The following is a 19,004-nucleotide window of genomic DNA, read 5'->3' on the forward strand; positions in this document are numbered from 1 at the left end:
CTGGGTATGGATGGAATGGAAGCAAGCATAATTATGCCACTCAAACGCCACACCTTGAATAAGACCACACCTTGAATATGGATTATAGTGTTGGGCACCACTCCATAAAAGACATGGAACTAGAAAAAGTGCAAAGCAGAGCCACCAAATTAATAAAGGGGATGAGAAATCTGACTGAGGAGAAGCTAGCTAAATTAGATTGGTTTACATTAGAAAAGAGGCGTCTAAGAGGGAATATGATAACTATACAAATATATTCAAGAAGTTTTAAAAATAACTTCATCCCAAGGATAGTACAAAGGACACAGTCATCATACCTTAAGGCTGGAGGAATGGAGATTTCACCAGCAACAAAGCAAAGGGCTCTTTACAGTAAGGGCAGTTACAATGTGGAATTCATTACCCATGGAGACTGTGATGGCAGATACAATAGATATCTTAAAAAAAAAAAGGTTGGCCATCTTTTTAGAAAGGAAAGGTATACAGGGATATTCCAAATAAGTAAACATGGGAAGGATGTTGATCCAGGGAGGAATCTGATTGCCATTATTGGCGTCAGGAATGGATTTATCATTTCCCCCTTATTATGAGACATCATTGGATAATCTTTCACTGGGGTTTTCCGTTTGCCTTCCTCTGGATCAAAATAATGTAAATACAAATATAGGATTGGTATCGGTCGTCTACATTTAACATACAGTAGGTGGAACTCGATGGACGTACGTCTTTTTTTACCAACCTCTACTACAGTATGTAATTGAAGTAATAATTGGTATTGGGATTTGCCCAAGATCACATGGTGGCCATGGCGGGAATGAAACCCATGGGGTTCGGAGGTGACATCTACACAAGTCTTGCAGTGTGTTGGAGAGGCTCCTCCATACAGTACCTTCCCTGGACTATGTTGACGGCGTCCTGCTTGCTAGCCAACATGCACAGTTTAGTGACTGCTTCAAAGATGTGGTCGCACTGTAATATGGCATCTCCCTGGAATCAAGAGAACAGTAGCGGACTTAACCCTTTCTTTACACCACACTAATGTTTTTCCCGTAGCTCACCCCCCACCTCCCTGTTGGAGTCCCTGCCTACAACACTGCATCAGATAAGTGGGCGCGTCTCCTACCTTCTGCTTGTTGTCCTCTGGAGATACATGGATGATCAGGACCCCATCACTCAAATTACTGACAGAGATACCTTCAAAATACAAGCACAGGAACAAAGTTTTTAGGAGGATTTTTATCATTTCTATATTTATGTTTATTCATCTCTAAAGGAGCAGCCGCTATACTTTTTTTTTTGGCAGGTTGGGAGTCAGGGGGGTTTTCCTGACCAAACACCATTATTTTCAGCTCTGGGGGTGCCCCGAACCTCGAGATACATACCCGGTTAAAATCTTCAGGGGAAGCAAAATGGCTGCCAAATCTCTGGCCAATAGGAAGCTGGATCATCGGTTGGCTTCCTATTGGGCAGCAATTTAAATTCCCTTTGAAAACCAGGAAGTAATAGCGGTAACATCACCAGTCGGTATCTCGAGAACCAGAGGGTCCCCGAGAGCTGAGAATAGTGCGGTTCAGCTCTGGGTGACCCCTTGCGTCCTGGGGGGTTAGGGGGTAATTGCTCCTTCATGTCTCTTTCATGTAAAAACATAATGTATACCTTTTCTCCCTTCACCTAACACAAGCCTGGACTCTCACTGTCCCCAAATCTATAACGTTTGAGAATATTTATACATCCGACCCTAATGGCAATGCCTTTTTGATAAAGGGTTTGGAATATAAAAGAGGTTTGATTTTAACACCTAACTGCCAGGGGTCCCACAGACTGGCACCAATAGCCCCATTGGCATGTCACATGGGCACTGCCCTACCTTGCTCCTGCTCCCACTGCCTATGTGTCACCATGTCACCTCCCAGTTGGGTCTGACATTTCTAGGCTTTACTGTAGGGTTTTAATGGGTAGTTCCTGTGTTGGGGATAGGGTTCCATGGGGTCACCTTTTAGGCCCGTGTAGTCTATTTTCTGCTTGATCTTGGCTTGCTCTGTCACATACAGCGCTGACTGCGTCATCAGGAGCTGGCGAGGACGGGGTTTGAAACCGTGTCTGTCGTACTTCATCGCTGCAGCACCGTACTGATCACATAGGGAGAATAGGAGAGTATTAGGTGAAGAGTGGAAAGCGGGTAACCACAGCAGTTAGGGGAGGAGTTATAGGGAGCGGATATAGGTTATAGGAGTTAGGGGAGGAGTTATAGGAGTTAGGGGAGGAGTTATAGGAAGCGGATATAGGTTATAGGAGTTAGGGGAGGAGTTATAGGGAGAGGTTATAGGTTATAGGGAGTTAGGGGAGGAGTTATAGGGAGAGGTTATAGGTTATAGGAGTTAGGGGAGGAGTTATAGGAAGCGGATATAGGTTATAGGAGTTAGGGGAGGAGTTATAGGGAGAGGTTATAGGTTATAGGGAGTTAGGGGAGGAGTTATAGGGAGAGGTTATAGGTTATAGGAGTTAGGGGAGGAGTTATAGGGAGTTAGGGGAGGAGTTATAGGAAGCGGATATAGGTTATAGGAGTTAGGGGAGGAGTTATAGGGAGAGGTTATAGGGAGTTAGGGGAGGAGTTATAGGGAGAGGTTATAGGTTATAGGAGTTAGGGGAGGAGTTATAGGGAGTTAGGGGAGGAGTTATAGGAGTTAGGGGAGGAGTTATAGGAAGCGGATATAGGTTATAGGAGTTAGGGGAGGAGTTATAGGGAGAGGTTATAGGGAGTTAGGGGAGGAGTTATAGGGAGAGGTTATAGGTTATAGGAGTTAGGGGAGGAGTTATAGGGAGTTAGGGGAGGAGTTATAGGAAGCGGATATAGGTTATAGGAGTTAGGGGAGGAGTTATAGGAGTTAGGGGAGGAGTTATAGGGAGAGGTTATAGGAGGAGTTAGGGGAGGAGTTATAGGGAGCGTTTAGGGGAGGAGTTATAGGGAGAGGTTATAGGAGTTAGGGGAGGAGTTATAGGGAGCGTTTAGGGGAGGAGTTATAGGAGTTAGGGGAGGAGTTATAGGGAGTGTTTAGGGAAGGAGTTATAGGGAGGTTATAGGAGCAGTTAGGGGAGGAGTTATAGGAAGCGGATATAGGTTATAGGAGTTAGGGGAGGAGTTATAGGAGTTAGGGGAGGAGTTATAGGGAGAGGTTATAGGAGTTAGGGGAGGAGTTATAGGGAGCGTTTAGGGGAGGAGTTATAGGGAGAGGTTATAGGAGTTAGGGGAGGAGTTATAGGGAGCGTTTAGGGGAGGAGTTATAGGAGTTAGGGGAGGAGTTATAGGGAGCGTTTAGGGGAGGAGTTATAGGGAGAGGTTATAGGAGCAGTTAGGGGAGGAGTTATAGGAGCAGTTAGGGGAGGAGTTATAGGAGGAGTTATAGGGAGTGGTTACTTAGGCTGCGGTCACAGTAACAGCCTGTGCGCACGGCGTGGCGTGCGCTGTGCGTGTAAGCACCGCACCTCAATGGGGCTGGGCCCAGTACACACCGTCACGCTGAAGGTGCAGCCGCGCCGTGCTGCAGGGTTTTTTCCAACTCAATCAAATTGAGTTCAAACCTTGCGACGGAGGCGTGGCCACGCCCCCACCGGCGGTTCACCCAATGAGGGCGAACCTGCCGCGTGACGTGATGGCCACGCCCCTGCAAATCCCCGACCACGCTCCCTCCCGTCGCAAGATCCCTCTCTCACAGATCGCGGTTAGCGCTGTGCACGCGACGCCCCCCCCCCCTCCCTGACGGGAGCGCGTGCGTGTCACAGACATTACTGGGACCGCAGCCTTATAGGAGCAGTTAGGGGAGGAGTTATAGGAGCAGTTAGGGGAGGAGTTAGGGGAGGAGTTATAGGAGCAGTTAGGAAGGAGTTATAGGAGCAGTTAGGGAAGGAGTTATAGGAGCAGTTAGGAAGGAGTTATAGGAGCAGTTAGGGGAGGAGTTATAGGGACGGGTTATTGGAGCAGTTAGGGGAGGAGTTATAGGAGCAGTTAGGGGAGGAGTTATAGGGACCGGTTATTGGAGCAGTTCGGGGAGGACTGGAGTGATAATGAATGGTTATAGGATTTAGGGGAGGAGTTATAGGGAGCGGTTATAGGAGGAGTTATAATGAGTGGTTATAGGAGTTATAGAAGCAGTTACGGGAGGAGTTATACTGAGGTTATAGGGGTTAGGGGAGGAGTTATACTGAGGTTATAGGGGTTAGGGGAGGAGTTATAGGAGCAGTTATGAGGTTACAGGAGTTAGGGGAGGAGTTATAGGAGCAGTTATGAGGTTACAGGAGTTAGGGGAGGAGTTATAGGAGCAGTTATGAGGTTACAGGAGTTAGGGGAGGAGTTATAGGAGCAGTTATGAGGTTACAGGAGTTAGGGGAGGAGTTATAGGAGCAGTTAGGGGAGGAGTTATGAGGTTAGGGGAGCAGTTAGGGGAGGAGTTATGAGGTTAGGGGAGGAGTTATAGGAGCAGTTATGAGGTTACAGGAGTTAGGGGAGGAGTTATAGGAGCAGTTAGGGGAGGAGTTATGAGGTTAGGGGAGGAGTTATAGGAGCAGTTAGGAGAGGGAGTTAAGGAACAATATAGCAACATGTAACAGCATATGACAACAGGAAGGTGCTATCCCCTGATCTGTGGATTTCTCACCTTAATCCTGTCATGGTTCATGAGCTGCAGCACTTTGGGGTTAATATCTTGTTCACCTAAGAAGCAAAACACGGATAAAATAAGTGATATTGGTTTTGTGGCATAATCCAGATAAACCTGATAACGTAACACATTGATACAAATCTTTACACAGGAACCAGATCCCTGAAATAGTAGAATACAAGTCTCCAATTAAAAATGTCTTATAGCCAGAAGTATTTATCACCTGCATCCGCACCATTTAATACTGACTTCCTATTTGCATTTTATTTTCCCTGCTAGCAAGTAATGATGTCATAAATGTTCGACGCCTGGATCTGTTTTCTTATTGATGGTTTTTGTGATTTTATTGATCTGTTTCATTTCATTTCCATGAAGGAAAACAAAAAAAAATATTGGGCAAAAGAAAAGTGACGTGTACAAGGCATTGGTTATTTCAGATGGACATTTGATATGTGACAGGGGCTCATTTGAAGCCATGGGTCAACTCCTAAAATTACTTTTAAGTTGACCCTCCCCATTGCCACGTAGGTTATATATATATGCCAGAGCCTGTTTCAGAAGAGGAAGGGGATGTGACTATGTAAATGGTTGCTATAGAAACAAAAAATTGTTTGTTACATTATAATACATTAATAATGTAATTCAGAGGTTTTTTTTTACAAAAAATGCTACAAGTATTTTCTCATAGTACAAAACTGATTTATTAAAAAAAACACACGTTCGGATATTGCTTGTTCTGCAGCTTTAAACCTGTATTTTCCATTGTGTGTTGTGACTCGAATAGATAAGTGTTTTGTGTTTCCAATGGTAGATACATCAGTTTAGGACCTTATTCAAGTGACCGCTTGGGGATTTTCGCCCAAAAACAGCCTTGGCAGCCATTTCGGACAATATAATAGAAGGCCATTCGTCTGTTATAGTAGAAGGCCATTAGTTTTTTTAATCTCCTATCCCAATGTAAGAGCAGCATTGGCTGGAGCTGGGTGTAGGTGACCGGTGGTATCTGTATCTCTCTGTCATCACACTGACTGAGCCGGGAGTCTTCGAACGGCTGGCTGATGCTCTGCGGGTACCCTTCCTTCTTCCCTCGGAAGACCTCGCTGGCCACCGTCTTCTGCTGCAGCTGCAAAGACAGGGACGCGCTAAGAAGAAGCCCGTCGCAAAGCTGTCCTATCCCGGGACTTTTGAAGCTGCAGATCCTGGGAGTGAGCCAGTGAATGGGAGGCGGGGGGTCACCTGTAGCTTCCCTCTCCTTTTGCATTTATTTCCCCCGTTATCAGTGACGCAGAAATGAGGATGATGTGGAAATGGTGCCACATTAACGAGGTGTCACATTAACGAGGTTTAATCCTTTCGTTTTCGGGGGTACCTGCGACCCGCTGGTTTGCACCTCTAGCTAAGGAGGTGGCATTTTCTGAACTGCAAGATTTATACACAGAGGTGGAACTTGAGATTCTTGCGCCCACCAACTGCACCCCCTCCCAATTTATGGAACACTGCTCTCTCTCCCCCCCCCCCTCCACCCCCATCTTAATTTCTTTCTACTCCCCCCTTTTCTCTTCTTTCTCTGGCTCAGTTAAAAGCCCTCCCCCCGCCCTATCTGTGGAACAGGGGAGGGGGATTCATCCTGGCAGCAGACACCAGAAGTCGGGACTGACTTCCAGATTGCCCGCCCTCTTCTGCCCGCCACCAACCTCTACCAGACCGCCCCACTCCTCAGCCTCACCAGCTGTCACCACTGGACCGAAGTGCACCCCCTAAGAGGCTGCACCCGGTGTAGCCTTGCCGCTCGCCAACCCCCCCTAGTTCTGCCTCTGCTAATACATAATGACCATTCAGACACAAGTGACTAACGTGAGCTCTGCTCCCCATTTAAATGCTCGGAGTTCCACCCCATTTACAGATCTGCACATTCCACATGTGCTTTCTCAGGTAGACCTCGTCCACTTTCAGGACAACTTTCATATAAATACGTTTGTCAAACATACATGTGTAGGGACCTAAGGGACTCAGTGTGGGTCAAATACTTGTGCATTGTGGCTGTGTACCTGCTCTGTCCTCTGTGGTGTGATGGTCCTGCAATATTTCCTCACCAGGTTCTTTATGCAAAGCTGGTGCAGCAACGTAGAGGTCTGCAACACAGAAGAATGAACATATCGGCCAGACCTACAGTCCCCAGTCTCCATGATGTATGTCCCAGTATGTGCCAACATATCCTAATATTTTCCTTTATGAGCCAGTACTACCCAATATGACCCAGTATACACCCGTGTGTTCCAAAATGTCCTAGTATATCCCAGTGTGTTGCAGTATAGTTTTCAGTATGTCCCAGCATCCAGTATATTCAATTATACCCCATTATTTTCCAGTATATTCCACTTTGTTCAAGTATGTCATATTATTTTCCAGTATTTATCACAATTTTTTATTATGAGCTAGTTACTGGTTCTCAAGTCCCACCAATAGGTCAGGTTTTTAGGATATCCCTGCTTAAGGACCGGTGGCTCAACCAGTGGCTCAGTCATTTCAAGCCACCTGTTCCAAAGAAGGGATATCTGTATAACCTGACCTGTTAGTGGGACTTGAGGACTGGAGTTGAGAACCGTATACTTAGTATATCCCAGTATGTGCCAGTATATCACACTATTGTCCAGTATGTCCCAGTAGATCCCAGTATTTTCTTGTATGTCCCAGTATATTCCCCTATGTCCTAATGGAGGTATCGTACCTTTTTCATGGCTGCCGGTGGGGTGAGCCAGCTCTTGTCCAGCACATGTTTGGGCACATGGTCCTTCAGCTTGCAGAGGAAGTTGTAATGCATGAGGTTTAAGAAGTCCTTGTTCTTACGGCCGGGAGGTTTATTCCGATGGAGAAATCCGACGATGAAGCTTGAAATAAACCAAAGAAAAACCTAATATAAGAGAATTTCCATTCATGTCATGATAAAATAACCGGTGAGCAACAGAACATTGGACACACTCTATAGCAGGAGAGGCCATCTCCTGTCCTCAAGGGCCACCGACAGGTCAAGATTTAAGACTATCCCTGCTTCAGCACAGGTGGCTCAATCAGTGACTCAGTCAATGACTGAGCCACTGATTGAGCCACCTGTGCTGAAGCAGGGATATCCTTAAAACCTGACCTGTCGGTGGCACTTGAGGGCTGGAGTTGGCCATCCCTGCACTATCGGCACCATGAGCGTGTTTGGCATGGTGGACAATTCCATGGAGCAGTAATAATGTCAAGTGTTGATTTTTGAAAAAAAATGATTGTGTCGAACACCTGTATTTAACCCATAAAACATGACCATGTTATTACATGTTGGTCTACGGAAGGACTGCCTTTAAATGCAGATTACATTCTTATCGGAGGGCAGCCATCTTTGGTCTGTGCTGTCATTAATGAAGCTGGAAGTACCAGAGAGTCTGCTAAGCATTGAGATTCATTACTAAGCCCTCTGACTCCTGGAACAGCATCAACCTGCCCTCTCTTCACCGCTCAGTATCACAGCTCTGGTTTATTAATAATAATAATAATAATAATAAATCTTTGCTGTAATGGTTGAAACCATGACCTGCCGAGTCTCCAGACGTACTTCCTGATAGTCTGCGCCGCCCACGCCCGCCTCCTGGCTTCTCTACGAGAGAGGACCCCGCGCCAGCAGGATTCCAGCTTGATCGCTAAAAGAATGAGGTGACACGCCTGGTTAGCACAAGTCCCTTCTATGTGACAATGATGTCCCGCTTAGAATAAAGCTGCCAATCCTCCTGGATCGGCAGGTCCGTTAAAAAAGACGTCACAATCATCAACGATGGTTTCTTTGACGTACATGTCAACCCCTCCCATATATACCCCTCTGCCCCCAGTGTATTTTACATATATAGGAAGTAGGGGGTCTCGGGAGCTGAACTGCGTTTATTTTAGCTTAGGGGACCCCCTGCCTCCTGAGATACTGGACAAGGTGCGACCAGAACTTCATGGAGGTCTAATTTCCCCGCACCTCCGGGTCAGTACCACGGCGGAGGATCTTGCTGCTTCCTATTGGCCCACATGAGGCCGGAGATCTTGTTGCCCCTGGGGGGGTGGGGGGGGTTCAATAGCAGCGGCATCTTCCCCGACAAGTATCTCGGGAGCCAGGGGATACTTGGACCTGAAATTAACATGGTTCAAATCCAGAGACCCCCTGCTTCCTACCCATGTAAAAACAGAGATGGGGAAACTGCTCCTTTAAGTTCCTAAATCTAGAAAATAATGAGTGTCTGATCCTCCTATTCCCATTGTCCACCTTTCTGCAAAACCTCAAACCCTCCCTGATCCCGCCATTTTCGCGACATATTTGAATTTTGGCAAGAAATTCTCCAGCCTGGAAAATGGCGTCACAGTGTATGGAGCGTATTCAACAACCGTCTACACGGACGATCGGGCGGCTTTCGGACGAAATTCCCGGTTAACTTCGATGGGAAATTGAGACCGAAAAGGACCCAACAACAGTCCTCTTAGACGGAAGGCCCCAAGCCTTTACACTAACTAACTAGTTGATGCATGCCCTCCAACTGTGCCTATTTGGCAGATCCATTACACATTTGTGGGTCCTGTAAGACCAATTGTACCTACTAAACAGAAAGATTTTTGTTTGGGGATCGGCTGCCAGTTTAGAGGATTTCCATAGGAACCACTTGGAAATACCTCCACCCACCGTGAGGCACCACAGGGGGACCTATTTTTATGTGTAAAATGTTAGAGGGTCTGTTTGTGTAACCGATTTGCAGTTAAAATAACTTGGCTTTTTTGCTGCAGTAAGGGAATTCGAGCAGGAACCCTACACACGGTACCTGCTTTCTTCTTCTTCTGAAAAGCTCGTTTTCCTAAACACCCTTTGTATTTGGCCTGAATTTTGGAAACTGGAAGTACAGAGAAAAGATGCCGGTGTTATATATAAAAAAATAATTGCAAACAGCTTCACTGGTTTTATCAACATTAGACTCTGGCAAACTCGCTACAAGTACACACATCTGTAATTAGGCTGTGGCTCCCACTGTATGGGTTTCATTATCTCTCAATGCCACTATTTTGCTTTGTTTACCAGGATGGGAACCAGAGGTTCTCCAAAGCTGAAATACGATATTTTCAACTCTAGGGTCACCCTGCTTCCTCAGATACTTACCCGGGGCAGGTAGCACTTTGCAGTCCCCTCCCAGGGAAACAAAATGGCGGCTTTAATCTCATGAGTCACACCGGCCAGTAGGAATCCGAGACGGCTTCCTGTTGGCTCGCATCACACAGAGAATTTAAATAGCAGGAACACGACTAATTTCAGCTCGGGGGACCCCCTGCTTCCCATCCTGTTAAAAATAATCTTTAGCACAGTGTATGTAATTATATATATATATATATATATAGTATCATGCAGCACGTTTAAGGAGGAAATGTAAACCTCACAAGATAAAGTGCTGGCTTAATGTGGTCCATTGTGTTTCAACCAATAAATAAATAGAAAACAATTCAAGGCCCATGTATACAGAAATATTACCCCTCGCAGGGCCGGTTTAACCACTAGGCAAACTAGGCAGTTGCCTAGAGTGGCATTATTTGGGGGGGGGGGTGGCAAAAAACTGGGGATTCCATGTAGCAGCATGGTTGCCGACAGGAGGCGACAGCTGGGAATACTGTCCCAGGCCCATTGAGTCAGGGGGCTCGGCACCGTATCGGTGACCCAAACGTGCCAGATCTGCAGAGGTGCCTCTCAGAGGGGGCCTGCTGGAGGCCAGTAGAACTGACTTGCACCTCTGTGGACACCCTATGACAGGCATCTCTGCAGGTCCTCTCTGACAAGCCTGCTGACAACCCCTTCTGCGGTACGGTCCCCATCCGGCAAGCCTCTAGTAGGCCACATCCACCAAGGCTGCAGGTAAGCACACCCTGCTCCCGCCCCCTCCCTCTGTTGTGGCTCTTCCTGCCCCCCAGGTCCAGACCTCCTTCTCCTCCCTCCCAGGCACATAACTTCCCCACCCCCCCTCCATTTCCCAGAATCCCTTGCTGCAGTGGAAGCACTGTATGCTGGGAGATAATGGGGAAAGACCGGGATGCAGACCAGTCTGAGACATGAATGGGCTCACACGTGGGATTTTTATTTCCCTTTTAACGTCAAATAAATTCTGCCATTATAAATGCAGAATTTGTAGGCCGAAGGTTCGGCTAGTACCCTTGCACCGACCCTGCACACAGGCGTGTAACACCTTCCGTGACAGAGGGCTGACAAGCAAAGCAAACATTACAATACCTAACTGATGCTTCCTCATTTCAAATGAATCCACCGTGGCAAACAAGGTCCGTGGGAAGCGTATAAACAGCTTGGTTCTGAAAAGTAAGGCGTAGTCATTCCTGGATAACACACTGACTGTAGTACCTACCCAAGGCCCAAAGTTATTAGTAGGTGTATATCAGGCACTTTTCACCCCATAATATATGAAGCCCTGTAGAATTTGGCGGCAGATAAGAGCCGCTTGGCCCCCCTGTCTGCCTATTCTCCTATCTGCTGTGAAACCTCAGACCCTATTCGATATTTGTCTCTCTCTCATGTTTAGGATTTAGCCTTAAGTCTACCCCAAGCGTGTGTGAATTCCATTACTGTATTAGCCCCGACCACCTCTGCTGGGCGACTATTCCACGAATCCACCCCCCTCCCATGAAGAACTTCCTCGCACTTCCCCTGAGCCTCCCGCCCTGCAGTGTCAGAGAACGACCTCTTGTTCTAGCTCTTCTCTTTCTCTGAGATATGCTTCCCTCCTGCACTTTGTTATAAACCCTTTGTGTACCTGAAAGTTGTTATCATATCCCCCACCTCTCCCCTACGCTGCGCATATTAAGGTCCTTCCGTCTTTCATGATACGTTTTGTGATGTAGAGAATGCACCATCTTAGTCGCCTGTCCACAATCTCCAGTGTATTTGTCCTTCCGAAGATATGGTCTCCTGTGGAATTTTGACACCACCCAGCATGTGAGAAATTTCTCCATGGGGGGTCCCATTCGGAAAAACAGTCCCCCTCCCCAGCGTTTTGCATTCCTCGGGGACAGTGCGTCTTGCTACATCTGCACTTTAGTACCCCTTTACCTGTTAGAATGGCATTAGATTGGGGACTTGTCTGTCCCATAGGTCCCCACACTAACAGTGCCTTTACCCTGTCTGCCCCAGCAGTCCCCGCGAAACGCGTTGTCCGTTTGTGAAACGCGTCGTCAGTTTGCAATTATTTTCCGAAAATAAGCAGGAGGGTCACGGAGTTATTGAGATGGATGAAGAAGGGCATTTAGCAAAAGCAAAACAAGGGGGTGATGTAACAGGGCAAACTTGGAGCAAAACTGACGTACATTGCATCTTCATCTTGCGTCTCTTTGCGTCAAGATATTAAGGTCTTCACGCCATGTTTTGCGCTGTGTGCGTCAGCTTGCGATTTGGGGAGCGTAAATAGGAGGAGTTACATGACCCGCCAGATTATAAATGAGATTTATCAAACTCTGCATCACTTTTTAATCTTTTGTTTTGTATCAAAAAAATGTGCCGGGTCTGAAGTGGCGGAAACTTTTCTGGTCAGCAATGTGCGTCAGATGGAAGGAACGCTGTCTTACAATTCACGCAAACGCCATCAGAGAGAAGAGCCACGCGTCAAAAGAAACTTCTATTCACATGTTCTTCACCCTGGCACATCTTCCCCCAGGGGGTTGGGCGATGTACACTGTTACCTTCCTAATTTATATTCATTGGGTTGGTAACCGATGTGTTTCACCAGTCTCTCTACTCCCTCTCGGGCAGGTCCCTTCCAGTTGGGCCATGTGTCTGGACTCAATGATTTGTACCTGAAGGATGACAAATATATCACGGTGAAGGTCATTCGAGGTCAGGACATAATTATGCCTTTTCTCGCTTCAGGCTGCACTCACAGAAAACTCTAATAAATGAAATCCCCAAATTAAAAATGGTAGAGAACTCATTAGGAGGACGGTGCCCTCGTGACAATCATGGGATGACAGTTTGACCCATTATTATATCATCTTACCATGGACAGGTAATGTGACCCTTGGTAACTGATGGGCCGCTCTTGTAGCGCGTGATGAGCTAAAATCTTTCCTTGCAGTCAGCTCCTCTACTTTGGTGTGGATGCTTGCATTGTTTCACTAGAGGCTGCAGCGTACGGAGATTCTTCTCTAATCATCTCTGCCTTCTGCTTCTTCTAGTGGTCCAACCTCACCCATCCCCTCCCCTTTCTTCTGCCTTCACTCCTTGTTTTTACACGCCGGCAGCAAGATATAGGGGCTCCCCACAACCCCTCCACCCCGTCCCCCATTTACACCGCCACTCCCCACCTCTTACCTCTGCAGGAATATCTCGTACTTCCTGCGATAAGCGAATCCCGCTCTCCTGACCCGCAGATGCTCCATCAGCCCCAGGTACTTCACCTGGTGACATACCAGCCCCTCGTCAAACCTCCCTGCAGCCAGGGGAGGGGAAAAAAAGGGGGGAGCGCTTGGGGTTATTTCCTTCCTCCGTAGGGAAGTGATGGGGGTGCATTAACCCCATTCACTGCCAGCAACGTATATTCATCAGAAGATGTGGATGGGAAGATGCCCCGGGCATCATGGTTATTGTATCCGGGCATCATGGTTATTATATCCGGGCATCATGGTTATTGTATCCGGGCATCATGGTTATTGTATCCGGGCATCATGGTTATTGTATGTTTAATAAAGATAAGAATAATACTCTGCAAGTTCTTGTGTGCCCTCATATTGTTGCAGCGATTAATACTTTTAGGGAGATGGGGGGAGGCGGTTAATGATCAATTTGTTATGGCTACTATCCCTAATTTTGTTTTCTCTTCAGCAACACAGGGCAGGGCCCGTGCTAGGGTTGTGGAGACCTTAAGCAGGAATGTTTATATCCTAATAAGGTGGATGTATCATAACGTATGGCCTATATATATATATATATATATATATATATATATATATATATATACACAGTATATATATATGTAGGTATGATATGTATCGTATAAATGTATGTATGTGTATATATATATATATATATATATATATATATATATATATATATATATATATACACATACACATACACATACATACATATGTACGCATGATAGGTATTTTATTCATGTGTATATAATAATTAAATGTGATCTATTAAGATGTATACCTATTCTATTAATGCGTATATGTTTAAATGTATCCAATTAATATGTATGTATGATCTGTACTCTATAAATGAGTATGCATGACACGTATCCAGTTAGAATGTTTCCTATTCATGTGTATGTATGACTTATTCTATTCAAGTGTATGTATGACATATCCTATTAATGAGTATGCATGACACGTATTCTGTTAGAATGTAGATATGATGTATCCTATTAATGAGTATGTATGACATATCCTTTTACTGAGTATGTATGACATATCCTATTAATGAGTATGTATGACATATCCTATTAATGAGTATGTATGACATATCCTATTAATGAGTATGTATGACATATCCTATTTTATTAAATGTGTGTATTGGAAACCAGTATCTAATTTGTAATAATATATGCTGGGGTGACCCAACTGAGTCCTCCAGAGCCACCAACAAGCCAGGGTTTCATGGTATCCCGGCTTCAGCCCAGGTGGCTCAATGTAAATGACTGAGCCACTGATTGAGCCACCTGTGCTGAAGCCGGGATACCCTTAAAACCTGGCTTGTTGGTGGCTCTTGTTGACTGGAGTTGGCTGCCCCTCTTCAATGACAGCTGGGGTAGGACTGGTGTCTTCTGCTGTAAGAGACTGTAGGAGGGACTTGATCAGGTCATGCTCTCACCAGGCTGCTTGGTGTTGTTGGGTTTGATACATCTGACGTACGTGGCCTCCTTTGACATTAAGATTTCGATGAGACTGGCCAAGCTGTTTTTGAACTGAGTGGTAACCTGCGAACACAGAGGAGGAAAGAAGATGCCTTTGAAGACTGTGAGAAAGAGGAGATAAGTCTGGTACAGTGCTGAGCAAAAGGTCAGAAGCTTTGCGCAGAGGTCCATGAATCATGGCGCGATTGGTCTCAAAGCAGCGATCAACCCTTACTAACACACCATCAGACTCTCCCCCAGCTTTCAGATGTTAAGAAACTCCCTGTAAACTCACCTTTTCAACGAAGCCTAATTGCCAACCCTCTAACATCCAACTCCCCTCCCTGTCAACCACAAAGGGACCAGGTGTGTGGCTGGAATAATCTCCACCCTATGTAACATCCCCCCTCCCAAAACCATAATGGCTTAAGCTGTCAGACTGGGCCATATTCATTTGACGTCGCGACGCCATGGCAAGGAGACGCCATGTGACGTCACGTTCATGACGTTCGCGGCGTCATTTGACGCTGCGATCCAGGAGAAGGAGGGCGGCAGCAAAGAGGTGGCCGCCACAGCCAAGTCCCTTCCCATTAGGCCCGATTGATCCGGAAAGCTTCCTATTGGTCCGATATTTGGCAGCCATTTTGTTTCCCCTATAGGGAGATTTTAAACTCAGTAACTTCACCAGTAAGTATCTCGGGAAACCTGGGGGTCCCCAGGACTGGCAATAACGCAGTTCAGCCCTGGGGGGCCCCAAGCAATTCCCACTTGCTGCTTCAAACTGAGGCTTAGGCTACGGTTATACCAGATGCCGCTCGGTAGCAGCGCAATCCGGTGACGTCATCCTCACGCTGCCGCCGAGCGGCATCTGAACAAGCAGAGGAGACAGGAGAGGAGAGAAGCAGAAGAGACAGGGAGGTGTGGCCATGAGTGGTTTGCCCTCATTGGCTGAACCGCTCACGTGACGCGGCTGTCGCCTCAAGAAAACACATTCCCAAGTCTCTTCTCCAGTCTGCCGCTTTGCAGTTCGGCGCTGTGCGGCCGTCGCACGAGGTATGTTCAACTTCATTGGATTCCAGCCATTTGTTTTTGAGCCACGCGACGTCGCGGCACATGCAGCTGCCGGCGAATTTTGGTATAATCACGGCCTAAGGCCGCTGCCATCGTGCGCAAAACGGCACGCGCGTGATGTTGCAAACAAAAAACAGTGTGGCAATAAGTCCGGCCATAGTGGGCGCGATGCGGCGCGGGCGGAAGCGCAATGGCGCGGCGGGATTATGAGCAGACAAAAAAACATTTGCACGCAATGGCCGCGTCACGTGAGCGTTTGAGCCAATTAGTGCCACGCCACCCCGTCGCGCAAGTGATCGGAGTACACAGATCGCTCAGGCGACAGGCGCGCGACTCTTTGCGCTCCATCGCGCACTCTCAGTATGGCGGCAGCCAATGGGGTGAAACTCACACTGTCCGTTGCAATCAATGTATCGGAGTTCATTGCAGCGTGTCAGGCTGTGATTGTGGGATTGCCAGCAGCAGTTATTAAATGTATGTATTAGAATGGGCGGTTATCACATGATGTTTCGGGTCAGCATGTGTTTTCTATTCCTTAGGGTCAAAAGGTTATCAGGGGTCATCAGTCTGCTACAAATACTCCTTATATTGGACATAAAAATGCTGTTTTAGAGCAAAACTGCAAGACATTCCCAGACTGCACTTTTACTCCTTCTGCGTCTGTAAGCCTCCCAGCATCCCACTTAGATTGTAAGCTCTTGGGGTCGGGTCTCCCTTTGCCTTATGTTGTCCCTTACCTGCTGCACTTATTATATATGTAATATATTGCCCTTGTATTGTGCTGTTGTATATTGCCCTTGTATTGTGCTGTTGCACATTACTGGCGCCATATAAATAAAACGATACAAACATACAGAGCCAGAACGACTAAGTGGTGCTCCGTGCCGTCCAGTGAAAAGAAGTGGGCTGTAAGGGGGCTTGATTGCTTAGCACTGTTAAGGTAACATGGCCCTCACAACCATACTAGATCTAATGAACATGAGCGGCATTATTTCGACCCCTTCTGCCTTTATTTCTGTACTGTGTAACGGTGCTTAACCCATTCGCTGCCAGGGAGGAGATGCGCCGCCCACTTATCGCACATTGCGCACAGACACTCGCGTAGTCTCCAGTGGGAGTCTTCTGGGCGTGAGTGCCCCGATCGGCACTACTGGAATTTAACGGATATCCCCCTTTGTCGTGAACTCACCGTTTCCGGCCTCTTCCTGTTGTCCAGCTCAGAGGAGTGGAAACAATCCCTTAGGATGTAGTTTTTAGATTTTAACATCACCTGCAAATGATCAAGAGATGATCATTAAAGGCCCAAGCCCATGTAGGCGGCCAGTTCAATTTCTTTGGGGTCCCTGGATGGGGGGAGTGTTTGTCAATCAAGTGTTTCCCTTCCCCCCCCCCCATCCTTATCAGAGAGCCAGTAAAGATAAGGGGAGGGGGGAGTCTGGCTGTACAAGCTCTTGCTGATCACACAGGGACATCTCACACAAGGGAGCAGCCAGAGGCAATCACCCCCTCCCAGGTCTCACTAACACACATTAAATATACACATAGGTGTCAGGTTTTGGGGAAACATGTATCAATCACCCAGATGTGACCCCTTAATCATGTCGCTGGAATTAGGCCCCTTTGGTCCTAGGAGGGACTGTCCCTTTAAAATCGGGATAACAGGTGAAACGGGAAAGGGGGCCGGAGGGTTTTCTTACCTCTTTCAGATTCCTGTACAGCAGATCATTATTCTTCTCCAAAAACCCTAATCCAACACAAAACGAGAAGAGCGTCTGAGTGACATCTTATAACCGGCCCCAAACATACAGAAGTATCTCTCAAAAAGGGTCAGATCCGGGAAACCCAACGGTGCAATCCCATGGAAAGGAAACGAAAGGTGCAATCCCATGGAAAGAAAACGAAAGGTGCAATCCCATGGAAAGGAAACGAAAGGTGCAATCCCATGGAAAGGAAACGAAAGGTGCAGCATTCCAGGACAGTGCTCATGTGAGGGGTATGTATCCCAGCCTATCAGTGGTGAATAAATACCAACCATTGTTTTCAATAGTACTACTGCTAAGTAACGCGTTAGTGTTAAGGCACCGCGTTCGTGGGGGCAATAACGTCTGCTTAGGGTATGCCAGGTGTCCGGTATTGAACCGGACTGTCCGGTATTTGGATACTCTGTCCAGTAAAAAATGAGAGGTACTGTAATACTGGACATGTATGTGTCCGGTATTTTCCTCCCTGGACATAGTGACCTGACGCACTTTGCACCATTGAGTCCAGTATTTTTGGAGAAGCCACCTGGCAACCCTACGTCTGCTCCATCTGTGTACTACAGGGTGCAAACTGGGTCACATTGGAGCTTGCATCCTTCATTGGCTGTAGGAAGTGTGTCTGGGTCCTTCATGCAACATTATAACAAGGTCTCGTGTTCAGTACTCACCCACAGCGCAGTATGTAACCTCCCCCGCGTAGTGGATTAGCCTGAAATCCACCCAGTCGATCGACTTTCTGGCTCCGGGATCTGCAAGTTTGCGCCTGCGAATGACGAGAGTAAAATATTTAGGCGCAGGTCCACAAAGCGCTGCTAAATCCGGGCTCATAATATTCGCTAAAACAGGCGCCCCGAGGGTAACGCGGATCCACAAGGCTAATTATATGCACAAACCGCGTCCGGGCTACATCTCATTAGCATAGGGTTAATGCCACGTTACTGTAGCACAATGTTGTGTTATCTTCCTATAACGTGACGGTAAGTCACGACCCTGAGATAGGGGTTTAGCTGGAGGTGAGAGAGGAGAGGGAAATAACACAGGGAGGTAACGCTAATTTAGGTCAATTATCCCTAACTGTGGTGTCACACTGATACGGACCCTATAAAAGCCCCACATCAGGGTCTGGATGTGAGTAATGCCAGGTTTAGGTCTCACCGAATTAAGGTAACGTTACGTCCCCGCGTTACCCTTAACGGGCTTTAGTAGGTACGCGATGTTATGCTCATGCTTTGTATGCATCTCATGTGTATGATAGGCGTAATGTTATCTTATTGTCCTTTAAAGAGCTTTAATGTGATGTTAGGTTAGCGCCACATTGAGTTAACGCCACGTAAGGTTAACACCCCATTAAGTGACCCTGTGGATCTGGTCCTAACTGAGAGTAAGAATAGTCCTAGTAACACTAGGACGACAAAAGTTAAAATCCCCGGAACAAAGTACTAATATCAGCGACATATTTAAGGGGTCACATCTGTGTCATTAATGCCTTTTTTTAAATGACGTCATTTTTTTTAAAGTCAGTCAGTAAACCCGGTGAGCGGAGACTCGGGAGGGGTTAGGTTTCCTCTGGCTGCTACCTTTAGTCTGATGTCCCTGTGTATTCAGCAAGAGTTTGCACTGGCAAACCC

The 19,004-nt window shown here is 46.8% G+C and overlaps 1 protein-coding gene across 3 annotated transcripts in view; it reads right to left on the reverse strand.

Moving 5' to 3' along the window:
- Positions 1-19,004, reverse strand: part of MYO1H (myosin IH) — a 52,148-nt gene that overhangs the window by 2,053 nt on the left and 31,091 nt on the right. For all 3 annotated transcript variants that reach the window (XR_012787766.1, XR_012787765.1, XM_075568778.1), the window contains exons 15-30: positions 18,045-18,139; positions 17,314-17,360; positions 16,806-16,886; positions 14,524-14,629; positions 13,021-13,138; positions 12,393-12,506; positions 10,936-11,012; positions 9,488-9,556; positions 8,251-8,335; positions 7,384-7,543; positions 6,704-6,787; positions 5,685-5,778; positions 4,653-4,708; positions 1,994-2,129; positions 1,124-1,194; positions 890-987 (exon numbers count right to left, since the gene is read on the reverse strand). Coding sequence is in view for 1 of the 3 variants with exons in the window: in XM_075568778.1 (XP_075424893.1) it covers positions 890-987; positions 1,124-1,194; positions 1,994-2,129; positions 4,653-4,708; positions 5,685-5,778; positions 6,704-6,787; positions 7,384-7,543; positions 8,251-8,335; positions 9,488-9,556; positions 10,936-11,012; positions 12,393-12,506; positions 13,021-13,138; positions 14,524-14,629; positions 16,806-16,886; positions 17,314-17,360; positions 18,045-18,139 (1,491 nt within the window). In the remaining 2 variants the exon portion in view is untranslated. The remainder of the gene's footprint in view (positions 1-889; positions 988-1,123; positions 1,195-1,993; positions 2,130-4,652; positions 4,709-5,684; positions 5,779-6,703; positions 6,788-7,383; positions 7,544-8,250; positions 8,336-9,487; positions 9,557-10,935; positions 11,013-12,392; positions 12,507-13,020; positions 13,139-14,523; positions 14,630-16,805; positions 16,887-17,313; positions 17,361-18,044; positions 18,140-19,004) is intronic.

Source organism: Ascaphus truei, chromosome 13 (genome assembly GCF_040206685.1).
Source record: "Ascaphus truei isolate aAscTru1 chromosome 13, aAscTru1.hap1, whole genome shotgun sequence".
Classification (NCBI taxonomy): Eukaryota; Metazoa; Chordata; class Amphibia; order Anura; family Ascaphidae; genus Ascaphus; species Ascaphus truei.